This window comes from Panicum virgatum, chromosome 6N, assembly GCF_016808335.1.
Source record: "Panicum virgatum strain AP13 chromosome 6N, P.virgatum_v5, whole genome shotgun sequence".
Classification (NCBI taxonomy): domain Eukaryota; kingdom Viridiplantae; phylum Streptophyta; class Magnoliopsida; order Poales; family Poaceae; genus Panicum; species Panicum virgatum.
Genome location: NC_053150.1, coordinates 1043524 through 1066044, shown reverse-complemented (window position 1 = coordinate 1066044; position 22521 = coordinate 1043524). Strand labels below are relative to the sequence as shown.

At 44.9% G+C, this 22521-nt stretch overlaps 3 protein-coding genes across 5 annotated transcripts; 2 read left to right on the top strand and 1 right to left on the bottom strand.

Annotated features, from left to right (window-relative positions):
- The first annotated feature begins 2212 nt into the window (after positions 1 to 2212).
- Positions 2213 to 4341, top strand: LOC120677365. Of its 3 annotated transcripts, XM_039958518.1 has the most exons (4): positions 2230 to 2561; positions 3140 to 3368; positions 3442 to 3504; positions 3680 to 4341. In XM_039958518.1, the coding sequence occupies exons 1-4, from the start codon at positions 2505 to 2507 to the stop codon at positions 3943 to 3945; spliced, it is 615 nt and encodes a 204-aa protein (XP_039814452.1). In that variant the 5' UTR covers positions 2230 to 2504; the 3' UTR covers positions 3946 to 4341. The 3 variants fall into 3 exon arrangements, with proteins under 3 accessions (XP_039814454.1, XP_039814453.1, XP_039814452.1); XM_039958520.1 differs by having other exon boundaries at positions 2213 to 2561; positions 3140 to 3514; positions 3690 to 4341; XM_039958519.1 differs by having other exon boundaries at positions 2214 to 2561; positions 3140 to 3504.
- A 543-nt stretch (positions 4342 to 4884) lies between these two features.
- LOC120679047 (ribosome maturation protein SBDS-like) lies at positions 4885 to 7945 on the bottom strand. Its single transcript, XM_039960534.1, has 5 exons — positions 7619 to 7945; positions 7343 to 7543; positions 6281 to 6448; positions 5314 to 5752; positions 4885 to 5231 (listed from the first exon to the last, which is right to left on the bottom strand). Exons 1-4 carry the CDS (start codon positions 7880 to 7882, stop codon positions 5318 to 5320), a joined length of 1068 nt encoding a protein of 355 aa, XP_039816468.1. The 5' UTR covers positions 7883 to 7945; the 3' UTR covers positions 4885 to 5231; positions 5314 to 5317.
- A 1642-nt stretch (positions 7946 to 9587) lies between these two features.
- On the top strand, positions 9588 to 14460 carry LOC120679567 (GDP-mannose transporter GONST1-like). The gene is made up of 10 exons (XM_039961176.1): positions 9588 to 9749; positions 10912 to 11076; positions 11297 to 11522; positions 11614 to 11753; positions 12332 to 12461; positions 12691 to 12789; positions 12982 to 13136; positions 13534 to 13650; positions 13819 to 13916; positions 14012 to 14460. Exons 1-10 carry the CDS (start codon positions 9739 to 9741, stop codon positions 14068 to 14070), a joined length of 1200 nt encoding a protein of 399 aa, XP_039817110.1. The 5' UTR covers positions 9588 to 9738; the 3' UTR covers positions 14071 to 14460.
- Positions 14461 to 22521: the final 8061 nt, after the last annotated feature.

Sequence of the window (22521 nt, the reverse complement as noted above, 5' to 3'; positions counted from 1 at the left end):
CTTTATTGCTTTTCAGCAAAAGGAAAACCAGAGCCTCACAGAACCCTGCATAGTCTAGTTAGGTGGGCTATGTATACCCGTTGACGGTTAAGTCTTGCTGAGTATTAGTATACTCAGCCTTGCTGTTGAAACCTTTTTCAGGTATGAGTTTTGAGGACTAGATCGCTAGTTTGACTTGGCCCTGCTCTTTGCCTCCTGGCTGGTCCGTAGAGTGGGATCCGTCTTCGGCCGGCAATGACCCTGACGAGTGATACCTTGCTTGGGCTAGCTTGGTGTCCCTTTTGCGACGTGTTGTAGTGTCGTGTTTTCTTTCCGCTGTTTAAACTCTGAACCTTAAACTTATGGCTTGTATAACGTTTATTGAGTTTGGATCTGTAATAATGCTTTGAACTAGTTTGTAATAACTACTATGCTTGTGTTGTAAAATATGTGGTTGTAATATCTCTGGACTCGCCTTCGTGCGGGGTATGCTTGTTCGATCCGAGAACCGGTGGTTGTATCGGGACGTTACCCGACAGACCAAGAATTGTTCCGTTTGAAGTGCGTTTGTGTCGGTGTTGCCTTTATGGTGATGGCCAGCGCACTTGAGCCGGGATAATTCAGGTGGTTCTGCCACACATACTGCCAGTCTGTATCAATTGGGGGACAATGAGACTATTTGGTGAGGCATCTTGACAGTCGATACCTCCATGGAGGGGCAAAAATGGCACTACAACTAACATCATCTTGGGTCTTGAAGCCTCAAGGGTGAAGGCGGCATTTCTTGATGGACTTGACAGTTATGCAACAAAGGGATTGCCAGATACAATTAGTGGTACGCAGCGAAGCTAGTGTTTCATGGTGCATTTTTTTTAGCAAAAGGAAAGTTTCCGGCCTCTGCAACCGCACACAACCAATTTTTACAGCAATCTCAGCTCCAAAGCTATCACAAATAATAAGTAAAGTGTACACCAACTAAAGGAAGTAACTAAAAGCAAATTCTCTTATTGCTTTTCCATCCATTGTTGGTGAAGATATCCAAAACGATGACTTCTAACGCTTTACTTGCCAATCGGACAGTCTCCCTTGATTCCTCATGTTGCAGTAGGAATCAAAATCGCAGCCAATATGCCCCTCTTGAAAATAGCCTACAAAGAGGTAACCTGTTTTTTTTTTCTTCAAAAATCAAGTCACTGCGTGTACACCAAATAGCCCACATAAGAGCAGTAGCTCCTCAAAAATCAATAATATATCTTTTTGGTTTATGCCAGTTAAGTAGTGTCCAAGCATATGAGATACTGGCTTAGTTGGATTTAACCCAGTAGCTATACTGACTTAGTTGGGTTTAACCCAGTAACTATATGAACAATACGCCAAATAATTTTAGCATGTTGTCAATCAAAAAAATAGATGATTAAGCTTAATTGTTTCATTGCAATAGCAGAAGCAACATTTTGACTCCCAGTTCAATTCCTTTATGCTAAATTGTCCTTTGCTAAAATAACACCTCGCTGAAGGTACCAAATGAAATCTTTATTTTTAGTGGAATCTTGAGCTTCCAAATAAATTTATTTCGAAATGGAGTACCCTGGGTTACTATGTTTTCTTTTCAAATAGGTAGAAGAAATTTCATATCATTACATTAAGAAGAAGAAAGAGTACAACACAAACAAAGCACCCTCACATGATAATAATTCTACAATTTTGAATGCCATAAAAGGATTTTACTCTACTTTTAATTGGTGTTAAACCTATGTCACATTTAACTGCCGTTGAACCATCAGTTCTCATACTTGAATTTGTTCAAAAAAAAGTTCTCATACTTGAAGCAATTAAACCGTAAATCGAGGGCAACTTTGGTACGATATCTGGTATGATCTTGATAACTATGGTTAGAGGGTATAAGATAATGAGACGTGACGTGGGTTGATATTTGAAAACCTGATTTTAGGTACATTTTTGCAATTTTCCGAAACACTCTGGAGGCGGCGGGCAGGGGTCTGTCTAGCAGCAGACAGCAAAACAGGACAACCAGGTGGTTCGTTTGCCTAGCCGTTGGCCCAAACCGAAGCCTTTATATTTCCCGCCGCCCTCCTCCTCCTGCCAAACCAATTGAATCCCTGCCGGCTGACCTCCGGTCCGCCTGCGCACGCGCTCTCCTCCACACCGGAGCGACAAAATCTCTGGCGGCTCCAATCCACACCACGACGCGCGCGGAGTTGGTGCCGGGATCCGCCTCCGCCTCCGCCCCACCGCCCGCCGCCCTGCCGCGGGGAGTTCTTGCGGGACATACCTCTTCACCCACAGCAACCCGCCGCGCGGGGGCTTCTCTGCCGCTCGTGCGCCGAATCGGGGCCGGGATCCACTCCCCGCGGAAGCGTGCGGAGTTCGTGGCGGTATCTCCGTCAAGCTCACCGACCCCGACGCGCGGCGCGTTGTTGGCGGCGAAGGGCGAACTGCTCCGCGCCGGCTATTGGGTCCGTTCCTCGCCGCCCGCCTTCTTCTTGCGGGGTTCTCTTTCGGGGATGGCGGCCCATGATCAGGGGGCGCCTCATGGCGTCACAGCCGATCCCGACATACAGGTAATATGACAAACTATATGTATGATCTTAAGGTCTGAAACCATCTAATTCAGTTGTACAATTGGTCAGGTCAGGTCTTATGTCAGTTTGTCTCATGGTTTGTCTAGATTCTGCAGATCGGTCAGGTCTTGTGTTATCTTCTTCTGAGTTGAGTTTGTTCCTAGTAGTTGTCAGTACCACTGTTGTCGGCGTGCTGTTTATCTAGTAAGAAATCTGATGGACCTTAGTAGTAGTGTATTCTGATTGTTTCGCAGCAATACATGATAATGGTTTCTCTGCATATTGTGTGTGCTTTAGCCTATTTAGTTTATTGCGTCGGAAAAAGGTTCAGTTTTACTTGTTTATCTACTATAGTACAGAAATCTGATGGACATACATGCACCGTGTTCTGTGCATACATAGTAAGTACAGTAGTGTATTCTGATTGTTTAGCAGCAAAACATGATAATGGTTTCTCTGCATTCCAGCATTGTACTGTACTGTACTGTAATAGCTAGCAGCAGCACTAGTAGTAATCATCAGCAGCAATGTGGAGTAGTAACTGACTGAACAATTAATCTGTTTTTCTTTTTCCCCAGCTTCACAATGTTCCGTTGTTGCATGAGTTCGTGCACTGCCCTCTAAATGAGGTCCCCTGCGTGCCCTTGGCGGTCTACGCGCACAACTCTCAGCTTACACAGACGGTGGACACTCCAGGGAGTGAGCCCAGCACCACCGCCGTCGGGGCGCTGCCTGATACGCTGCAAGTTCTTCCGCGCTCGTATCAGTGTGTGTGGAGGATGCATCGGAGCGGCCTCAGCCTCCGCGGTGAGTTCGGGACTGCAAACATTCTGGTCTACTCGACTCTGGCTGTCAGGCTGACGGGTGTCCACCTAAGCAGGTTCACCAAGTCCGACGGCGACCGAGACTACGCCCAATTCACAGCCGCGGTGGAGGAGATGTTTGCGCTGCACCAGTGGCGGATGCAGGATGAGAGACAAGGGGGGCTGAAACAATGGATATGTTAATTTGTGTGAAGATTTAATGGTGATTTGATGTTTTTGCTACAGTATTTTATGTGTAATTAGGGGCTCTTAGGGGGGCTTGAGCCCCCCTAGCCCCCCTCCTGGATCCGCCGCTGCGCTGCACGAGTCTCTCCCCGATGACATCCGCACTTGGCTTGGGAGAGTGTCAATGGCTACGAGTACGTGATCCAGAACAGAACTGCTCCGATGGAGCCCAGGCAGGCCTTCTCATGGCTAATGGCTTCGAGGGGCGTCCTGGAGCAGCTCAGGTACACCGACTCCTTCAACACCTTCGTGTCCATGCATGCCGAGCTGATCGACTGGGATGTCGACAGCCACTGTGTCAATACCCTCATGAGATCCGCCCGGGAGTACATTGACCCGCACACCGGGAGACCTACAGATTTCGAGCCAAACGTCATGGGTGTGCTCAAGCTAACCCGTAACTACTCCCAGCACCCGGCCAAGTACAAGGAGCACTTGATGGTCCTCATCATGGAAGACGACTTTCCGGGCTTTGTGGCCCGGTTTCAGTTAAATCTTTTTAGGGCAGGATTGCTTCCGCTCACTCCACTGGAGCAGACTCACTAGTCGTCAGTCATGGGCTGACCAGCAGTAAATCAGCCCCAAGCCCCCAAGTGTTTTGCTGCTAATGCTAACGTTTCTTCTTTATCAGACATCAGTTATGTTCATAGTTACACTCTATTATACTTTGGATTGATATTACCATTCTCTATTCTTTGGTCAACTGGATTTATGATGTCCATTTGTGTTCAGTGTTCTTTGGATTGATATTACCATTCTCTATTCTTTGATCAACGGGATTTATGATGTAATGTACTCTTTCCATTCCAAATTATGAGTCATTTTGAACTCTGAATACATCATTTTGCTACGCATCTAGACATGATATATTATATCTAGATGCATTAGCGGATCGATAATGTAAAGAGAGGTAGAGGTAGACCTAAACTGATTTGGGATGAGTCGGTTAAGAGAGACCTTAATGATTGGAATATCTCTAAAGAGATAACTTTGGATAGGAGTGCTCGGAGACTAACTATCAATGTGCCTGAAACTTGAACTTTTCTTTCGGATCTCATCTCTAGCCTACCCCAACTTGCTTGGGAAAAAAAGCTATATTGTTGTTGTTGTTGCATAGCAATAAACTATACATCTAAAGTCAAAACGACTAATAATTTGGGATGGAGAGAGTAGTACTTAACCAGACAAAATTCAGACCATCTTTGCGCAGAGTACTATTCTGCACGCCTAAGGCAATCAGCTCATCACAAACCAAAACCAACCAACCCAGAAAGTGATGGATCTCAATCAGTCGAACCAACTTTTTCCCAGTGACCAGCAAAGTTTGAAGTTCCCAAACGCTTGCTACAACCACAAGTTTATTCGGCTTTACATACAAAAGCCTTCCATACAGCCAGGTTGAATATCCCAAACTGACACTCTATTGCACCTAAACTATCCAACTAAGCCATCACATCCATTTCAACAACTTGGCTACCATCTCGTAAAACTTGGTTTCCTGCTCCACTATACAGTACCCGCACTCGACCATATCTGTCCTTCAGGGGGGAAAAGAAGAAGGAAAAAAAAAAAAGGACCGCAGCAGCACCTTCATGTCCTGCGCCCTTCCCATTACTTAGCCCTGGATAACATGAGACCAACAAAGCATTAGACCGACTGCATAAGCGTCCAGACACAAGATCACAGGAGAACTTCCAACCCACCTCATCAGAAATCGTAGTCTTTAAGGTCCTTCTTGGAGTCAGCCAGTTCCATCTCCACCATGCACTCCTCTTGGCTGAGAGGCAGTAGCCCGTTCTTGTGGCGCGTGTAGTTGTGCTTGTGCCACCCACTCTTGCAGTGCTCTCTGTACAGCTTGTCATCAACGAGTACATCACATTCCTTGCATCTTCTCTGCTGCTTCCCTTGTGCATTACCCTGGCTTTCACTTGAGATGCTCTGCTTTTGCATTGTCTCACTTATCTCAGCAACAGCATCAGACTCCTTCGCAGGCGCTGCTTGCGGCACTTCAACATTGTCATGGTGCTCCACAGATGGGCCACCTTCGGCATGAGCTGAGACAGATAGCACTTCCACTCTCCCTTGCACATCCTTCAACCGCTCCTCACATGAGTGCAAAATGGACGGCTCAATCTCACATACCTGTATTGTCCACAGTTAAATGCAGTAAGTTCAATGGTAATAAGGTTCAGTATGACAGAGAGATAGTTTGGCATCAGCAACACCAAAAAAGGAAAACAAGAAATTAGCAGTAAAGCAGGTTAAGTATACTTTAATGCCAACTTCATCATACAAAGACAGTACATTACAGGAACATTAAGAGACTTACCACCTAGCCCACTTTGGAGGCACTAGGCAGAAGGGTGGTGCCTAGCGCCTAATATCCACCTACTCATCCTAATTGGAGATCAGGCAGTAGGCACCTCCCACAGCCCACGCCAGAGCGTTGTACTTTTTCAAACATGAGACTAGGTATCATGGACCAACCAAGCTACCATGCCATGCGATTACATTATGTGTATTATGTGTATGCAGTGATGTGGGTCAGTGCATAAAAACTTTGTGTTCCTTTATTTATTTTAGAAATGGTACAAGCTAAAAGGGGAACATTGTTGGCAATTCCCTACAAAGATACAAGTGACACAGTAACAGCCAGAAAAAAATACTTACAATAGATGGCTGAGTACCAGATTCATCCTTCGAAATGACAGTAGCATTCCATTCAGCAACCTTCTCCATTAGGCCTGCAAAGTTGGACTTTGGTGCAGTGAACCGCACCCTCAATGGTGCACGCTTTATGGGAAAGTGGTCGATGAGCTTCTTGATAACTTTTAAAGCCTGCATGAGCGAAGAGAACACAGATGAAAAATATCATAAGAATCGGTAGATAATCATATGGCCAATATCTATCATCATTTCCTGCATGCAGGCCAATAATCGTTCATTAAATATACAAGAAATAACTGCTATGCTAACTTTTGATAGCCTCTATATGATGATAGGTTCAGTGTTGTAAACCAATTGGTCACCCACCCTATAAGCGATATTGCGGTCATCCCGATTAAGTCCAAAACCACAAGTCATGTTGACAGACCAAAACAGGAAAATTTCAGTTTGGGCACACAAGGCCACTACAACTGTTATAATAAAAAAGCAGTATCTCCAGAAAGCATTATCACAAGAAATCGGGACATATCAAGGTTAATGATGTTAAGTTGCAACTCCACAGAAAGTGAAACAAGAAATAAATTATTGACATAATTTTTCTTGTTTTACCCTAGTACTATACAACAGCCAAAGAACTGCCCCGCTATTGAAAAGCAACATGACAAGAGTAAAAAACTAAGGCAGTTAATACACAACTGATGGGCATGTAAAACAGTGTCACTGCAAGAATGGCCAGAAATGATACAAAGCAAAGTAAACAAAAAATTTAGAAATGTTTTGTGTATGCGCAGAGGCAGCTAGTTGTTCATTTGAACTGAGGTCCAGACATGAAAATGTGTGCAATTACCATTCTTCAATCCTAGTTCCAGTCTAGAAACATGAAAATGTTTAGAAATGTCTAGATATGTCCAGAGGCAGCTAACTGTTGTTCATTTGGACTGAGGTCCAGATATGAAAATGTGTGCAATTACCATCTTGGACATTCTAGTTCTACTCGGACATTCTGCTCCAACAGACAACAGTGAAGACTGAAGAAGGTAGGCATCATCTATCTAGACTAGGTACCTGCTCCTTGGAGGTGAGGTTGGGGTCGACGGCAAAGTGAATCTCGTGCATGAGGCGCTCGATCATAGTGATGGTGTAGGGGCGGCGCGTCTCCGGGTTGATGGTCTTCTCCATGACGATGGTGGCGATGTCGCGGAACTGGCTGGAGAGCTGCGCCTCCCTCTCCTTGCCGGAGACCTGGAGCTCCCCTTTCTCGAGAATCTGAAGCAGCAGCGAATGAATCGGACATCTAATTGCGGGGGCGGGGGATTGGACGAGGGGTAGGATAGGAGGTACCTCGATGCAGATTTTGGTCTGGTCGTCGGTGCCGAATGCCTTGACGAGGTCCTTGGACTTGGCGAGGACGCCCTTGGAGACGTTGGAGTAGACGGTGTGGGACTGGAGCACCTCGTCGAGGTCCTTCTCGACGCGGGCGCGCCAGGAGAGCACCTTGTTGGGGAAGCAGGCGATCTCGAAGCGCTGGCCGTGCTTGCGCAGCCGCACCACCGCCACGTTGGTGAGGCGCTTCTGCCCCACCGGCTGCACCAGCGTCCGCGACATCGCCGGCGGCGGCGGCGGCGGATGGGAGGCAGTGAGTGAGGTGGGGAAGGGGATTCTCTCAATTCAGGCATATTTATCGTAAAGCTCGTAAATACAAGAAAAAAACATCACATCAAATATTTTGACATATATATAAAAAAATATTAAATAAAATTTATTTATAAAATTTTTTATATGAATAGGCTGTAAAGCGCGAGACGAATCTAATAAATCTATTTAATCTATGATTTACAATAATAATGCTACAATAACTATTCACTAATTATGAATTAATTATAAATTAATTATCATCATTAGATTCGTCTCGCGATTTACAACTCATCTGTGAATTTTTTTTTATAAATAGACTTCATTTAGTATTCCAAATTAGCAAAATTTCATTGCAAAATTTTTTAAGGTTGTACCTAAACACGGGTTCAATTGGGGGATCGATTAGATTAGGGCCGGCAGAGGTGCGGCACCGGCTGTTTTGCGCAAAGGCGCTCGGGTTCTTTTGCAATTCGTATAGCCCATTAGCCCCGTTAAATCTCAGATTGCCCCCTCCTTTTGGTTAATTTTTTTGTGAGTTGATCTACTATACTACCGTCGACGTTTCCCTTGAGATCAAGTAATTCAAGATGTTAACATTAAATCAGGCATATGCATAATCTTAAGTTGGCCTTTTCACGTGGCGTTTGTGGCGCAACATTTATGAAGAAGCCGACAAGAAATTTGCCCCACACGTGTTGTGTTTATCAACTAGTGGAGGACAGGCTAAAACTTTGGTGCACGTCTCACGGTTTAATTAACAGTTGCAGATAGAAAAATTGTCAACCCACATTTTTTTTACCTTGATTTAGTTTCATATTATGTTATGATACTACTTATTTACATTTGCAAACATAATAAAAGATTGTTGCAGCATTCGTCACCCCATAAGGATGGGACATCATACGTGCACAAGAAAAATTCTAAGCACCTAGTAATAAGGTAAATTTTGGCCTGAATATAAGAAATCGAAATGTTCAACCATGAATACTATAGATGGAATTCATTCAAAACGTCCAATTGAATATTATTTGAAGCATGAATAAGAAAAGTAGTGACACCACGGGTGTCGCCATCTAATTATCCAGATCACTGAAGAAGAGATGATATGCGGTGAAGGTGATACAGCAGCACCGAGCTTTTAAAAATGAGTACATGAGCCAAAGATGGAAGATTCCCTGGTGACCATTTATAATATTCATGTCCACCATTGAAGAACAATGTACATGCCTCCAAAATGTACTTGCTTTCAAACCCCAAGTTATTAGTTTGAAAGGATAAAAAAAATCAAAATGCACTACGAACAAAGACGCAACAGTGGCATGTACTAGAGGAGGGAAGAACAAATCAAATCAAATCTTTATTATTTTAAAAAACAAATCAAATCAAAATGGAAAGCCTGGTCAAAGCGCGGTCACACAAAGGCTGCCATGTTGGAACCTTTGGCTCTGGTCAAACACATGTTATTTGTAGCGTGGGGTGGGGACACGACACGAGGACTCGGCTACTTGGACTACGAACTGTAAAGTGGGCCCAACACCTTCTTGGTCCCACAGGCTCAGCGACCGTACTGGCTGCTGCTCCGAGTCCCAGACGCGGGCGGCATGGAAGCCTGGTGGGCCAGCGGTGCAGCGGTAGAGCTAGCTGAGCTGGAGACCGAGCCCCCGGCAGGCGGGGCCCACATCCCAGTCTGACTCCCGGCCTGGCCTCCCTCCCCTGCTCTGCTCATTCCGGGCGCCTTCTCGCCTCCGCCACGCGCCGCGCCATTTCATCGAGCACCTCGCCGGCGCCACCGTCCACGCGCCGCCGGGGCTCCACGCCGGGACGCCATGGGCTCCAGGTCAGCACCCGATCGGCCTCCCTCTCTCCGCCCTCTCCACCTCCACCCCCATATGGCCACACACACGGCGGCCCTCCCCCGCCAGCTCCAGCTCCGGCTCTCGCGGTTCCCGTGCCTTAGCGCTCCCGATTCGGCGAGTCCCTTTCGATTCCGATGACCACAAGCTGCTTGGTCTCGGTCTCTCGGGCGGCTGTTGCTGCCTTGGCGCTCCCGACTTCATTTCCCTTTTCGCTTGCCTCTTCTTGGGAGTTGGGACTGAAGCAGCGTGCGCGCCGATTAATCATGTGTTCAACTGTTAATTATGTCCGTCCGTGCGAATGTTTGAGCCGAATAAGCCGCAGGTCGAGTTTAGTTTCGCGTGATCTCGGATTCACCTCAGGTGCCAGCGGCTTGGCTTTTAGCTCCCCACAATAAACCGTAATTAGCTAGAGTTGACCAATGGGCTCTCACTAGTTGCAGCTTCCGTTATCTATTACTGCACCTTTCAAGTTTATTTGACACCATAGTATATATTATAGCCCTGTACCTGTTGTTAGTAACTGAAAAAAAAATGAGGCAGATGACTTAAGTTGTTAGGATACTTGGAATTGTAGTGAAATGGGAGTATGAAGCAGGTGGATTCAGTAATCAGGTTACTACTAAATTTTTGCTAATTGCTCTGGACTCTGGTTACTACTAACCCTCTTCAACTTGATGTTACTGCTGGCTGTGCTGGTCTCAGCTTACCACTAACAGTTTGCAACTAGTGGCTGATGAGTGCAGTTAAAAAAATGATTTTCACCGTGTTGCTTGCTTTATAAGGGCAACGTTGGAGTACTACCTAGATTTGGTAAATTAGTGGGCTAAAAATCATGGACCAGTAAACGGCGTGTCATGCTCATACCTTCTTTCAGTTTTCAGCGATAAATGGCCTAACCTGCCCCACATACGTGAAACTGCTACACACCTATTCCTTTTATATAACCCAGCTTTAGAATAGTTTGGTTTCATAATGCAAACGTTAAACATAAAGACAGTTTCTGGGTTCATATTCAGAAATTTTCATTCTCTTGCTCGATCCTCTGGTTAACACAACACAGTGTGGTTGATGATTGATGTAGTCTTGCAGGAAATAAATTCGACCATTATTTATTACTTACAATCATTTGTTTTTGTCCTGTAGAGCCCTTCAGTTAGACGTTTCAGCAGATTCTGAGGCCTCTCCTAGGAGAAATGTGCCAGGGAGTGTAACTAGCCCTCTCGTCAATAGTGAAAAGGGTGTATTTCGGAATCAGAATGCAGGCTTCACCACACTTGCAAGTCCTGTGAGGAGAGAAATCGGAAACAGGCATGTCTGCGAACCTTGGTTTTGTTCTTCTCTGTTGCTGTAAAATTGCACTGTTGACTTCACCATATATATTAAGATGATTTTTTTTAAAAAAAATCACAACAGCTCCACAACACAGTGATCTTTTCTATTTGAATGATAAGGTCTCCACAGTGACTATGCTGAAAGTTAACATGATCTGCTGTGTTTCCGGGTAATAATAATGTACTATGTTCTCCAGATCTATGGCAAGATCCTTCTGTGTTGATGACAATGACTTGGAAGATGGTAAGGCCTCAAAAGAAAGAGATAGTTCTTTACAGTTACACAAGCTTCCGAAGATACAGAATCAGGCTCTTCTATCTGGTCTAGCTTACTGCATATCATCATGCAGTATGATTTTAATTAACAAATTTGTTCTGTCTGGCTATGGTTTCAATGCTCCAATATTTTTGATGCTATACCAGGTATACTGCTAATGCTGACTTCTGACTTTTCAATTCCCATGCAACATTGTTTTGTTTCTTAATGCGACTTTTCCACAATCTGTTACTGCAGAACATTGTATCAGTGACCATAGTTTCCACACTATCCCTCTCTGGTGCTATTCCAACTGAACCGCTGACATGGAACCTAATCAAAATTTGGTTTCCTGTGAATATCATATTTGTTGCAATGCTGATCACAAGCATGTTTAGGTATGTAGCAAATCTTCAGCATCAGTTTGGTCTAAGTATGGTTTGTTGTGCTGTTCTTTAGGTCTTTACACTAGATTTGGTAATGGGGGCCATGGGGATATGAAATTGCCTCTTGAATTTAAGCAGCCGTTTGTTTTCTATTTAACTAAATTCATCTTCTTCAGTACAATGGATATGAATGCATCCAATGTTTTCTTGCCTTCCATTTTGAGAAGTAAAGATCACATAATTGGTAATGGTGGTTGTGAGAATCATTATTGAAGTTTGATCTATTATTTCTTAAAATGACTATGCTATTTTTAAATAAAAGAAGATGAATTCCATCTCTCCTGACACTTGGTTCATGTTAAAGTTTGAAAATTTATTGCTGATCTCATGAATCTTCTCTGTTCATGGTCCTTTAGTACCCTTGTACAATGATGAAACCTTTTTGCTGTTAACATTTTGTAACGCTGTTCTCCATATTAGCTGTGAATAATTGTCACTCAACCTTATAGCAAAGAAGTTTCTAATTGAAAACGGAAGCCTTTTATAAACTTATTGACTTGATTTTGTTTAATATTTTTCTTGTTTTTCAGTTTGAAGTACATCAATGTTGCAATGCTGACTATATTGAAGAATGTTGCCAATGTCCTGACTGCTTCTGGGGAAACTTATTTTTTCAAGAAACAACATGGTGTTCAAGTTTGGATTGCTCTTATGTTGATGGTATGTCATATTGAGAATTTAGAAAAGCTCGAGGATTTATTGCTTGAGAAGTTGATTTTCTTCACAAGCAATTTCCCCCCCAAATAATTTTTACACATGCTACTTGCTGATTGTCTGGTTCACCTGCTAGCTGCCAAATTTCTAATCATATGTATTTGTAAAATTCTCTTGACTTAAAGTAATTATGTATTGACCCTTAAACACCTGAGTCATTGATATGTTTGTGCAGATAATTTCTGCAGTTGCGGGAGGAATAACAGATCTGTCATTCCATGCTGTTGGATATACTTGGCAGACCTTAAACTGTTTTCTGACGGCATCATATTCGGTATTACTTTTCTTAATGCAAATGAAAAGCCTGATTAGTTCTTGCGGTCAACTTATAAATTCTCAGTCCAGCCAGATAATTTTAGTCATTATTTCCGGTCCATAGATTGTCACTTCAGTTTGCACGGCTAGTAGTATATTTAGCTGTAAAGGTGTTCAACATTTACTTCAACTAATTAGCTATTCCTTTCAGCTTACATTGCGGCATGTCATGGACAGCGCTAAACAAGCCACCAAGTCTGGGAATTTGAACGAGCTCTCAATGGTGTTACTGAATAACATTCTTTCGCTGCCATTGGGAATTATTCTTGTTCTTGGTTTTAATGAAGTGGATTACCTTTTGGAGACGTAAGCTATTGATTCAAGCTTCACTCATTTCTCGTTTCTCTATCATAAACCTATGGAACTACCTGCAAACTGCTGCAATCTCCAATTCTCCATTATATGTAGCAATATTCATTTTTCATCAATAATTGTCATGTTTGTCTGTTCTGCCCTTCCTGGCCATGCAAATCATTTTAGGCATGTAAATGTGAACATGTAAATGTGAAATAAAACTGGAAGGACCTCTATTGTCGTACCTACTGTAAACTTAATAGGAAGGCAAATCCGAAGATAAGAAAAGACCAATAAATGTTGTCTCTTCTACTGTGGAACCATTACTCCATTGGTTCGGCTACTTCGAAATATTTACACATTTACTCTTTCATCTTGTGAGTTATATATTTGTGAACTGAATCTGCAGATCTCTCCTAAGGATGCCTGAATTTTGGCTGGTCATCACGGTCAGTGGAGTTTTGGGGCTTGGAATCAGTTTTACCTCAATGTGGTTTCTTCATCAGACAAGCGCGACTACATACAGGTACTAAGTGCATTATAATTTTGGAACTATTAATGTGAACACAGATAAGTTTCCTTACAACTAACCGGCAGTCAATAAAGGGCCACTAGTGGAATTCTCTAAAGTTGCTTTGCTGTTTATATTCTATACATCCTGTGTTTTCTGATGCCATTATTGCTTCTGATGCAGCCTTATAGGCTCCCTAAATAAGATCCCCCTCTCTGTTGCTGGCATTGTTCTTTTCAATGTTCGAACAAGCATGCAGAATTCGTTGAGTATTCTGTTCGGTATGTTATATTCACGACAGGGCTAAAGGTTTTGTTAGTGTTTCTTTTATCTACCATGTATCACTAATGAGTATGCTAAACACGTAACCATGCAGGTCTATTGGCAGGAGTATTTTTCGCAAGGGCCAAATTGCGAGATAACTCACCAACCTAGATTTTGGGCAGGCTTTATAGTGTGTAGATGGCACGACTTGGACAATCAACACAGAATGTTCCCTCAAACTCTCTCTCTGGGAAATTTGTGCAGATGCAATGGTTGTTTTCCCACTTGACTAGGCAAAGGGGCAACATTTCTAACTAGGCGGTTATCCTGGGGCTCTCCGGTTCCTTTTTTCCAAGCTGACCTGGACCCCCAGCTGTTGCTTTTGTGGTGGTATACGTCTTCATTGTTGTGTGTAACGGTGTAAGATACAAAAACGGATGAAACCGAAATCCCAGGCAGTTTCGGATAAAAAGCTCATTCAGTCGGTATATGTTGTAAAATTACGGTGGTTGGATCAAAGGGGCATGTACATTCTCGAGTACAGCAAACTTGTTTGTTGTTTTTTGGTTGTCTGTGATTCCACTTGAGCGTCGTCACTTTTCTTTTTTCTTCAGGAGTAGTAATATCCAAAATATGGATGTGAATATTTTTTAAAAAATATTATTTTAATAAATAATTGCAGAAATAAATGTTGTATAGAAAGAATTATAAGAATAGGTGCTTGTCGGCTCCCCAACAGCCGACAGGACATCCTTCCAGACGATATCCTACGTGGATGCCTGCGTGTCATCCTTCCAGACGAGTTGACCGCGGGCGCACTGGGCAGTCGGCGCCAGACTGGACCTATCGACTATTGCACTGCCGACAGGCCCCTATCGGGCCGACAGGCCAATCACTCTGTCGGCTCTTGAGTAGCCGACAGGTACATGGCTATGGCTAGCTTGTCGGCTTACCCAGGGCCGACTGGTGCATGCAGAGCAAAATGGCCATGGCCCTGCCTTTTCTCCTGCGGTCGTGGGCATGCATGCGCACGGCCCCTGCGTGCGAGTCCACTCTCTCTGTCTCTGGTCAAGCAAGGTGCATGCACCGCGTATCTGTCTCTCCAAGGAGCAGTCCGCGTTCCTAGAGGAGGAGCACAGCACCCTCTACCCCGTAAGCATCCTTCCAAAAGATTCGACATTTCTGATCGCAGCAAGCTTGTATAGTATTCCTACCTCGTTCTTGGTCTTGACGCTGACGGAACTTGCTGCCGCCGGGGGGCAGAAGCAGAAGGCGGCGCTGGAGAAGCTGCTCAACCTCCGGCCGCGCCAGGACCCTCCGCGGTGCACCCACGAGGAGCTGCTCATCAGGGGCTCGGCTAACCTTATCTTCTCCGTCCGGCAATGGGCGGACACACGCGTGCATGATGAAGCTGAAGCAGACGGACGCGCGTGTGCATGACGAAGCTGCGAGTACCTCGCTGCTCCTGCGAGCGAGTCGCCTCCTGCCCATGTGCCCCTCCTACGAGCGCGTCGGCTCCACCTCGGCGCCCGCATCATCTGTGCCGTCGGCCCCAACCGCCGTCGCAGCAGCCGCTACCGCCCTTGTCGTGCGCCCAGCTGCGTGGTGGGGGTGATGGCGGCCGGTCAGCTTTTAGGCCCATCGGCTACCAAGGAGCCGACGACGCCCCATATTGGTGCGACTGGCCTGTCGGCTACGCAGAGCCGATAGGATACTAGTCGGCGCCGACTACCAATGTGGCTCACTAATCGGCTGTTCACGCGCCAACGTGGCTCACTAATCGGCTAGTCACGAGCTGATAGGTGCCTGTCGGCGGTGCAGGGGCCGATAGGTCACCTATCAGCTATTGGGTAGTCGACAGACTACTAGATTTGCTATTTTTCTTTTTTACTATTTATTTCTTCAATTTTTTATTAAAATACTATTATTTAAAAAAAGTTCCGAGCAGTAGAAAAAATTTGTCCAACCAAAATGCAGTCTTGCCAAAAAAAAATGAAATGGAGTAAACTTGGAGACGAACAGTATTCCAGTGAGCAAATGTTTCAAAAACATTTTCCGGCAAGTAAGCATTCAAAAAGTGTAGTCAGCACAATAGTGAACATTTGAAAAGTGTAGTCAGCAAGGCCAAGGAAGTGGATTTCGAATGAGCGGTGAGCGGATCGAACACGCGACCTTCAGATCTTCAGTGTGACGCTCTCCCAACTGAACTATCCCCTCCTGCACGTACAGATCCACGACGCAGGATTCATCACCAGTTTAGCCGCTAATTACAGGGGGAGAAAAAAAAAATACTCCGACCCGCATCCGCAGCCGTCCGCGTCGAGGCCCGCGGCGGCCCCCGCCCGTGACGGAGGAGCATTACGCCGCCACCGTCATCCAAACCGCGTTCCGGGGCTACCTGGGTGCGGCGCGCTGCAGGTTGACAAGGCAGCAACGCTAGCGGTGGTCGGCGGGCGGCAGCGCAGCATCGCCGGGGGCCATCGCCGCCGGCGCCCAAGGTCTTGCAAAACTGTCCCTGATCCGATTTGGATCCGATTATTTGCAGACTGCCCCTCAGTTATTTACAAATAATTTGTTTCAAAAAAGTTATTTACATATAACCCCCTAGTTCAGTAGTTTGGATCACGATTAAGACTTGACCTCGCGTGGAGGAGGACTGGGAACACAAACAGCATCTCCTCCTGCATGCACGGCGGCGGCTGGAACCCGTGCGGCAACCACGGCGGATGCAGTCTGGGACCATGAACAGGGCAACTTGCCCATGAACTCGGCAGGATCAGCAATGTTGGTTCGAAACCTCGTTCAATTGTACATAGTTTTACCATGGACATTCTATTCAGCTGGCTGTGGCTGGCGGCTGGTGCTGATTTGTTGTGAGAGAAAAATACTGTTGGCTGGCTGGTGGCTGGTGCTAGGTTGTTGTGAAAGAAAAATACTGTTGGCTGGTTGCAGCGAACAGAATGGACTCGTTCACTTGCACTCTTATAAGAATACCATCCGCCTTCGGAGCCACGGGCCATCGCTGCCGGCCGCTGCTGCAGGTGCAGCCGTGGCAACGAAGCCGAGGAACCGCCGCGCCACAGGCCACCGGCTCTAGATCTACAGCCCCATCATGGAGGGATTCGCCAAATCGACCACCTCGCCTAGACACCGCCCCTGAGGGCCACGCTAGGACCCAGGCCACCAGACCCTGGCTGCATCAAGCACGCCTCGTCGTCGTGTTGGAGGTGAACCTGTCGCCCCACGATGCCAAACTCCTCCACCGATGCGCACACCACGTGCGCCGGGCTCGCGACGGCGTAGAACCCGGCGCAGTTGCTGCTATTGCTGGTGGTAGTGGGTTCGCCGCAGGGAGCGGAGGAGGGGGGGTGCACAATCAGGAGCGCGGACAGAGGAGCGGCGGGCAGGAGGCGCGTGAGGGCGATGTAGGGCAGCGAGGAGGAGAGGTGGCGGGCGCGGCCACAGAGCGGTGAGGGGACGTGGGCGGCCATGAATTGAACTAGAACATGAGGCGGGCTTTGCGCTCCTTATCTTTAGCAATAGGAACATAAATACACCTCTCATCAAAGGTCTAACTCAAGATGGACAAATTCAAGTATATATATATTATGCTATAAAAAATATATAGATTGTAACAAGGATTGAAAAGTTAATATTAATACATGGTATATAATTGCACCTAAAAGATTTTAGGCACACAGGAAAATATAAATTATATTGTCCCTGTTTTTCTGATCGGAGACTGTTGAAGCTGTCTCTGTAAGATTGCATTTGAGGTTCACTCACATGGCTTTTGCCTGCAGCTGTGAAGGTATCCTGATCGAAGAGTGCAACTGAAAAAAATACATTAATAAACAAATTGCTTCAAATTTCAGATCTAGGAGTGTGTAACAGAAGGTTACATTTTATAGCTGCAGACACAAACTCCTTGCAAAGGTGTGATTACCCAATCCAAGGGCGGGTCCAGATTGTAAAATTATCCAATTTCCCGTGCCCCTTGGATGTTGATCCGATAACCCAGATTGAAGTTTTCATAGTTTGTACGGAAAGGTTGGTTTGCACTTGATATGTTCCCTTTGTTACTGTAGATATATTTTGATTTAAGATCTGGGCAAAATTGCCTGGAATTCAAGTTTTCATCGTGTTAAGTCTAAGAAATAGAGTATAACCTTGTTTGTAGTCCTACAAATAATCAACACCATCATTAGATTGAAGCATCCCATTCTCCTCCAAGCTCCAAGTGCCTATCCATTTGTATGTGTTTATATAGAAAAAGTAAAAAAGCTTTAATAACTTATGGCATATGACCAACCATATCTTACATACAGGGTACAAATGGAAAAGATTTGAATTGGAGCAGATGGCACAATGTGCAAGCTTGTTTCTACTAAGTTCAGAGAGAAAGCAACTGGTACAATTTCAAATGTATGTGTTGACAGCCAATTCTGGCAGTTCAGAGGCCGACCGGTCAGACCGGTCTGTCCAGTTGTAATTCGAGTAGGCTTCGTTTTATTTTGGAAATTCTTGTACAAACCGACTTAGAGAGGGTACGACTTCCCCGGCCTATAAATATGAAGGCTAAGGCCGATTGAGGTATTCCCAATCGAATCAAATCAAAATACATCTACTTTTTGTTTCTTTCAAACCCTAGCTTTTCCAAACCCTAATTTGTTGTTCTTCTTGTGTCCCGGCGACGTTCGAAGGCGTTCTGAGTGGCCTGACCGGTCAGACCGGTTACCAGACCGGTCAGCCTGGTTACTCAGTACCATCGCCGGTGCCTCTTGAGACAATTCCAGGTTCGGCTGCCCCTGGCCGAACTAATGAATTGTCATTGTATACACCACCTCGCACCACTACTGTAGCAAGTGGATCACGAGGATCCGGGCCTAGTCAAGGACCGATCCCAAACTCCTCACAGACGTTGCCACATGGAAATCCTAATGCACATCGTCAGTTTTCTGAGTTTTATACCAGCCAGCACTATCAAGCCATTCTCCTTAAGTTTAAAGCAGATCTGGCTAATGCAATTAAGAGTAAGCTTGGGGTGGATATGGGTACTACGTGTTTATATCAAAAACCTTATCCCGCTGAGTTTGATTTTGTTTCTTTTTCTGCTGGTTGGCGTATTCCTGAGTTTACTAAATTTAATGGTGATGATTCTCGTACAACTTGGGAACATATTAGTCAGTATATCTTGCAGTTGGGAGAAGCCGGTTTCAATGATGCTTTGCGTGTGCATTTATTTTCTTTATCTTTGACTGGAACGGCTTTCTCTTGGTTTTCCTCGCTTGCTCCTAATTCTATTCGCAATTGGGCTCAATTGGAGCATAAATTTCATGATCACTTTTTTAGTGGGGAGACCGAAGCGAAATTGTTGGATTTGACATCGATTAAGCAACCGTGATGAATCGGCTTCAGATTATTTCAAAAGGTTTAAAGAAATTAAAAATCGGTGTTTTAGTTTGACAATTTCTGAAAAAGATTTGGCGGATTTGGCGTTTAATGGCTTACGTTCTTATTTGAAAGAGAAACTCGAGGGCTTTGAATACCATACCGTGAATTTCTTGCAAGTCAAAGTCATGGGTTTAGAATTTAAGCTTAAAAATGCCAAAGATACCTTTAAGCCTCATCGGTCCAATACTCATGTTCTTGACCACGATTCAGAAAGTTCGAATGATAAGAGCAAAGGAGTGTATGCCGCTGAGTTTGTTTGGCCATCAAAGGCCAAACCCGGTTCAGTTCCGTCTCTCAAGCCGATTCAAAAGAATCGGCAAGAGGAGCTGAAATTTACGTTTGATGTTTCTAAGTGTGATCGGATTTTTGATGAATTGCTTTAGAATGGTAATATCTGATTGTCACATGCTATTCCATCTCCTGATGAGCTTAAACGACATGCATATTGTAAGTGGCATAATTCTACATCTCATGCTACTAATGATTGTAATGTTTTCCGTCGACAGGTACAATCAGCCATTAATGAAGGACGATTGGTACTTTCTGAGATGCAAATTGACAAGGCTCATTTCCCTGTTCATACACTGGAATTGAACAATCCAAAGGTGCTCATTCGGTCGGAATAAGCCGAAGGAGCTAAGGGGAAGAATGTTGTCATCGGTGATCCAAGACCGATGAATACAAGTGATAAGATTCTTGCCAAGGAGGTTATCAAGGAAAAGACTGATGATGGCAAGGATACTCTGAATATCATAGTCAGAAATCCCAGACTCGGGGGGCAAGGAAGCTCTCCACTAGATAATCGGTCTGCTGATCAGGCACGACCGGTCAGACCGGTCCGACTGGTCAGACCGGTGCCTCAGGCCGGTCAGGCCGGTCTGGTGACCGTCCCCGGACTTTCAAGCCAAAGCATCCGGAAGTGGGTACTTGGAAGACGAACGAGGTGAAGGTGTAGGGAAGAGCTGCTAATCAGAAGCCCACCTTCAACCAGTTATTGAACAAGTACACAAAGGTCGTTCAAAAGGATCGGCCGCTAAAAAAGAGTCCGCGATCACCGCCGCGCCAAGATCGTCCAGTGTCCCCAAGAAGGGAATCCAGCAGGCGCAGGTGAAAGGATCTTGATGTCGCCTAGAGGGGGGGTGAATAGGTGTGATCTGAAAAATTACAACTAAAGCAGCGGATTAAAACTTACTGCCAGTCAAAATTTGTGCCACCGGTTTTGCAAAACCGGTGCCACCGGTTTTACTCTTAGCAGTGAACCTCTTAAAATCAAAAGTGAGGCTAATGAACTCAGTTGCAAACCAAAATTGGAGATGATGATCAGAGTGACTTTGTTGCCTATATCTCCAAGTACCTGCACTCAACAAGCATATAGAACACAAATGAGCAACTTCACAAAATTACAAGTAAGAGCAAGGAGACACAATATTTGCTTCACCGAAGTTCGGTCCACTGATTGTGCTACACAAGCACGCGCTACACAAGCACAGTGGACCTACTCTCCATTGAGGAATTCTCGTTGAGTCCGAGTTGACTCCCCCTCGTGGGTCGCAATCTCTTTCAATCGCGTTCCTCACTTCACTAGGGGGCTTCTTCCCTTGCGGAGGCGAAGCGCAACCTGCACAAACTTTCCAAGACTCGCCACAACCTTGGGAGCTCTTGGACAACGCCTAGCCGTTTAGGAGGATCACCTCCAAGAGTAGCAAATGCTTCACACGAGCTCAATGACGTCCAACAGTGCTCAAGGTGTTTGATTTCTCTCAGATCTGCTCACAAAGGCTTCTCTCTACTACCCAACTCCAAGGATCACACAAGATCAATCTACCTCACAAAGAGGGGTTGGGGAGAGCTAGAATGAGCTTTGGCTTGGTTTAGAACAACAAGGAATAACAGCAATAACCTCAGAACCAGCAGCAAGCCACGGTGGGGGACCAAGGCCTTAAATACCCATTCCCCCAAAAACTAGCCGTTGCAACCCAGAGAAATCCGGTGCCACCGGTTTTCCAAAACCGGTACCACCGAGATTTCAAACAACTAGCCGTTGGCTCAGCTGACACAAAACCGGTGCCACCGGTTTCCCAAAACCGGTTCCACCGGGTTTGCCTCTGTCAAACCCGAGTCATGTGTACGTGTGGCTTTTGTGTCTCTCATCAACTCTCTTGGGTTACTTGAGCACTGAGACATAATCAAGACTTCTTGTGATACATCCCTCTTGATAGTACGACATTCCTAAACTAAAGATCAAATATAAAATCAATATCATGCACTTGAGCTTCAGCAACATGAACCATGCCATACTCTGTCAATATGTCTATCTTGAGAGTTGCATCCATCTTTGTCTTTTTTGAAATGAGCATTTCAACCTTGAGCTAGTGACTTGAACCTTTGTCTTTCAATGAAATCCACTTCTAGTTCAACTCACTATGTAATTCTTGGAATAATTGACACTTGATTATATGAGCACCATACATGACCAAGATTCATCAAGTTGAACCCGAAGAAAGTTTCTTCGCCCTAGCATTGGTTCCTCGGCACAAACCAATTGCCCTTCTCCAAGCTTAGTTCCTCGAAACACTATCCCGAATTCCAACTCTTCATACTTGCGTCACATAGAGCTCCATCAAAGCTTGTATCACATTAAAATCAACTATGAAAACCATTTCTTCCTATATTCCTCATCACTAGCAAGCTCAACCAATTTGAGACCATATATATGCAACAAACCATGTCTCACTCTCATATGCTTTGCTTGCTTTCCTTGTACAACTTTGCTTTCATAAATAATTCCATAGCAACTATACAATCCTCTGAAATCTTAGAGCCAACATATCTATCAATAATTATTTGCTCAATGATATTTCTCATTTTGCTTGTAATACATCTAAATCGTGTTATATGGAATCACAACCTTGATCTTTTTAACACATGAGCTTCATATATAAATAACCATAAAAAATTACTTTGATATTCGACAATCTCCATAAAGCCTGCTCACATGCTTGAACCAAATTATTAGTCCATTAATCATGTTGTCATACAATACACCAAAACCCACTAGGGGCCTAGATGTTCTTTCAGCAGGGGTGATGTTGTCACATTGTATCCTCCCCAGATATGTGCTACTATGCCATGGGTACCTCCGGCGTCAAATGCAACAAATCCAGTGTG

Coding starts and splice junctions, on each gene's coding strand:
- LOC120677365 (XM_039958518.1), top strand. CDS start 2,505: ATGGCGGCCCATGATCAGGGGGCGCCTCATGGCGTCACAGCCGATCCC. Junction 2,562..3,139: donor CAGCCGATCCCGACATACAG/GTAATATGACAA, acceptor CTTTTTCCCCAG/CTTCACAATGTTCCGTTGTT. Junction 3,369..3,441: donor GAGCGGCCTCAGCCTCCGCG/GTGAGTTCGGGA, acceptor CCACCTAAGCAG/GTTCACCAAGTCCGACGGCG.
- LOC120679047 (XM_039960534.1), bottom strand. CDS start 7,882: ATGTCGCGGACGCTGGTGCAGCCGGTGGGGCAGAAGCGCCTCACCAAC. Junction 6,449..7,342: donor ACCTCACCTCCAAGGAGCAG/GTACCTAGTCTA, acceptor TCGCTCATGCAG/GCTTTAAAAGTTATCAAGAA. Junction 5,753..6,280: donor CTGGTACTCAGCCATCTATT/GTAAGTATTTTT, acceptor TGGACAATACAG/GTATGTGAGATTGAGCCGTC.
- LOC120679567 (XM_039961176.1), top strand. Junction 11,523..11,613: donor TATTTTTGATGCTATACCAG/GTATACTGCTAA, acceptor CTGTTACTGCAG/AACATTGTATCAGTGACCAT. Junction 11,754..12,331: donor CTGATCACAAGCATGTTTAG/GTATGTAGCAAA, acceptor CTTGTTTTTCAG/TTTGAAGTACATCAATGTTG.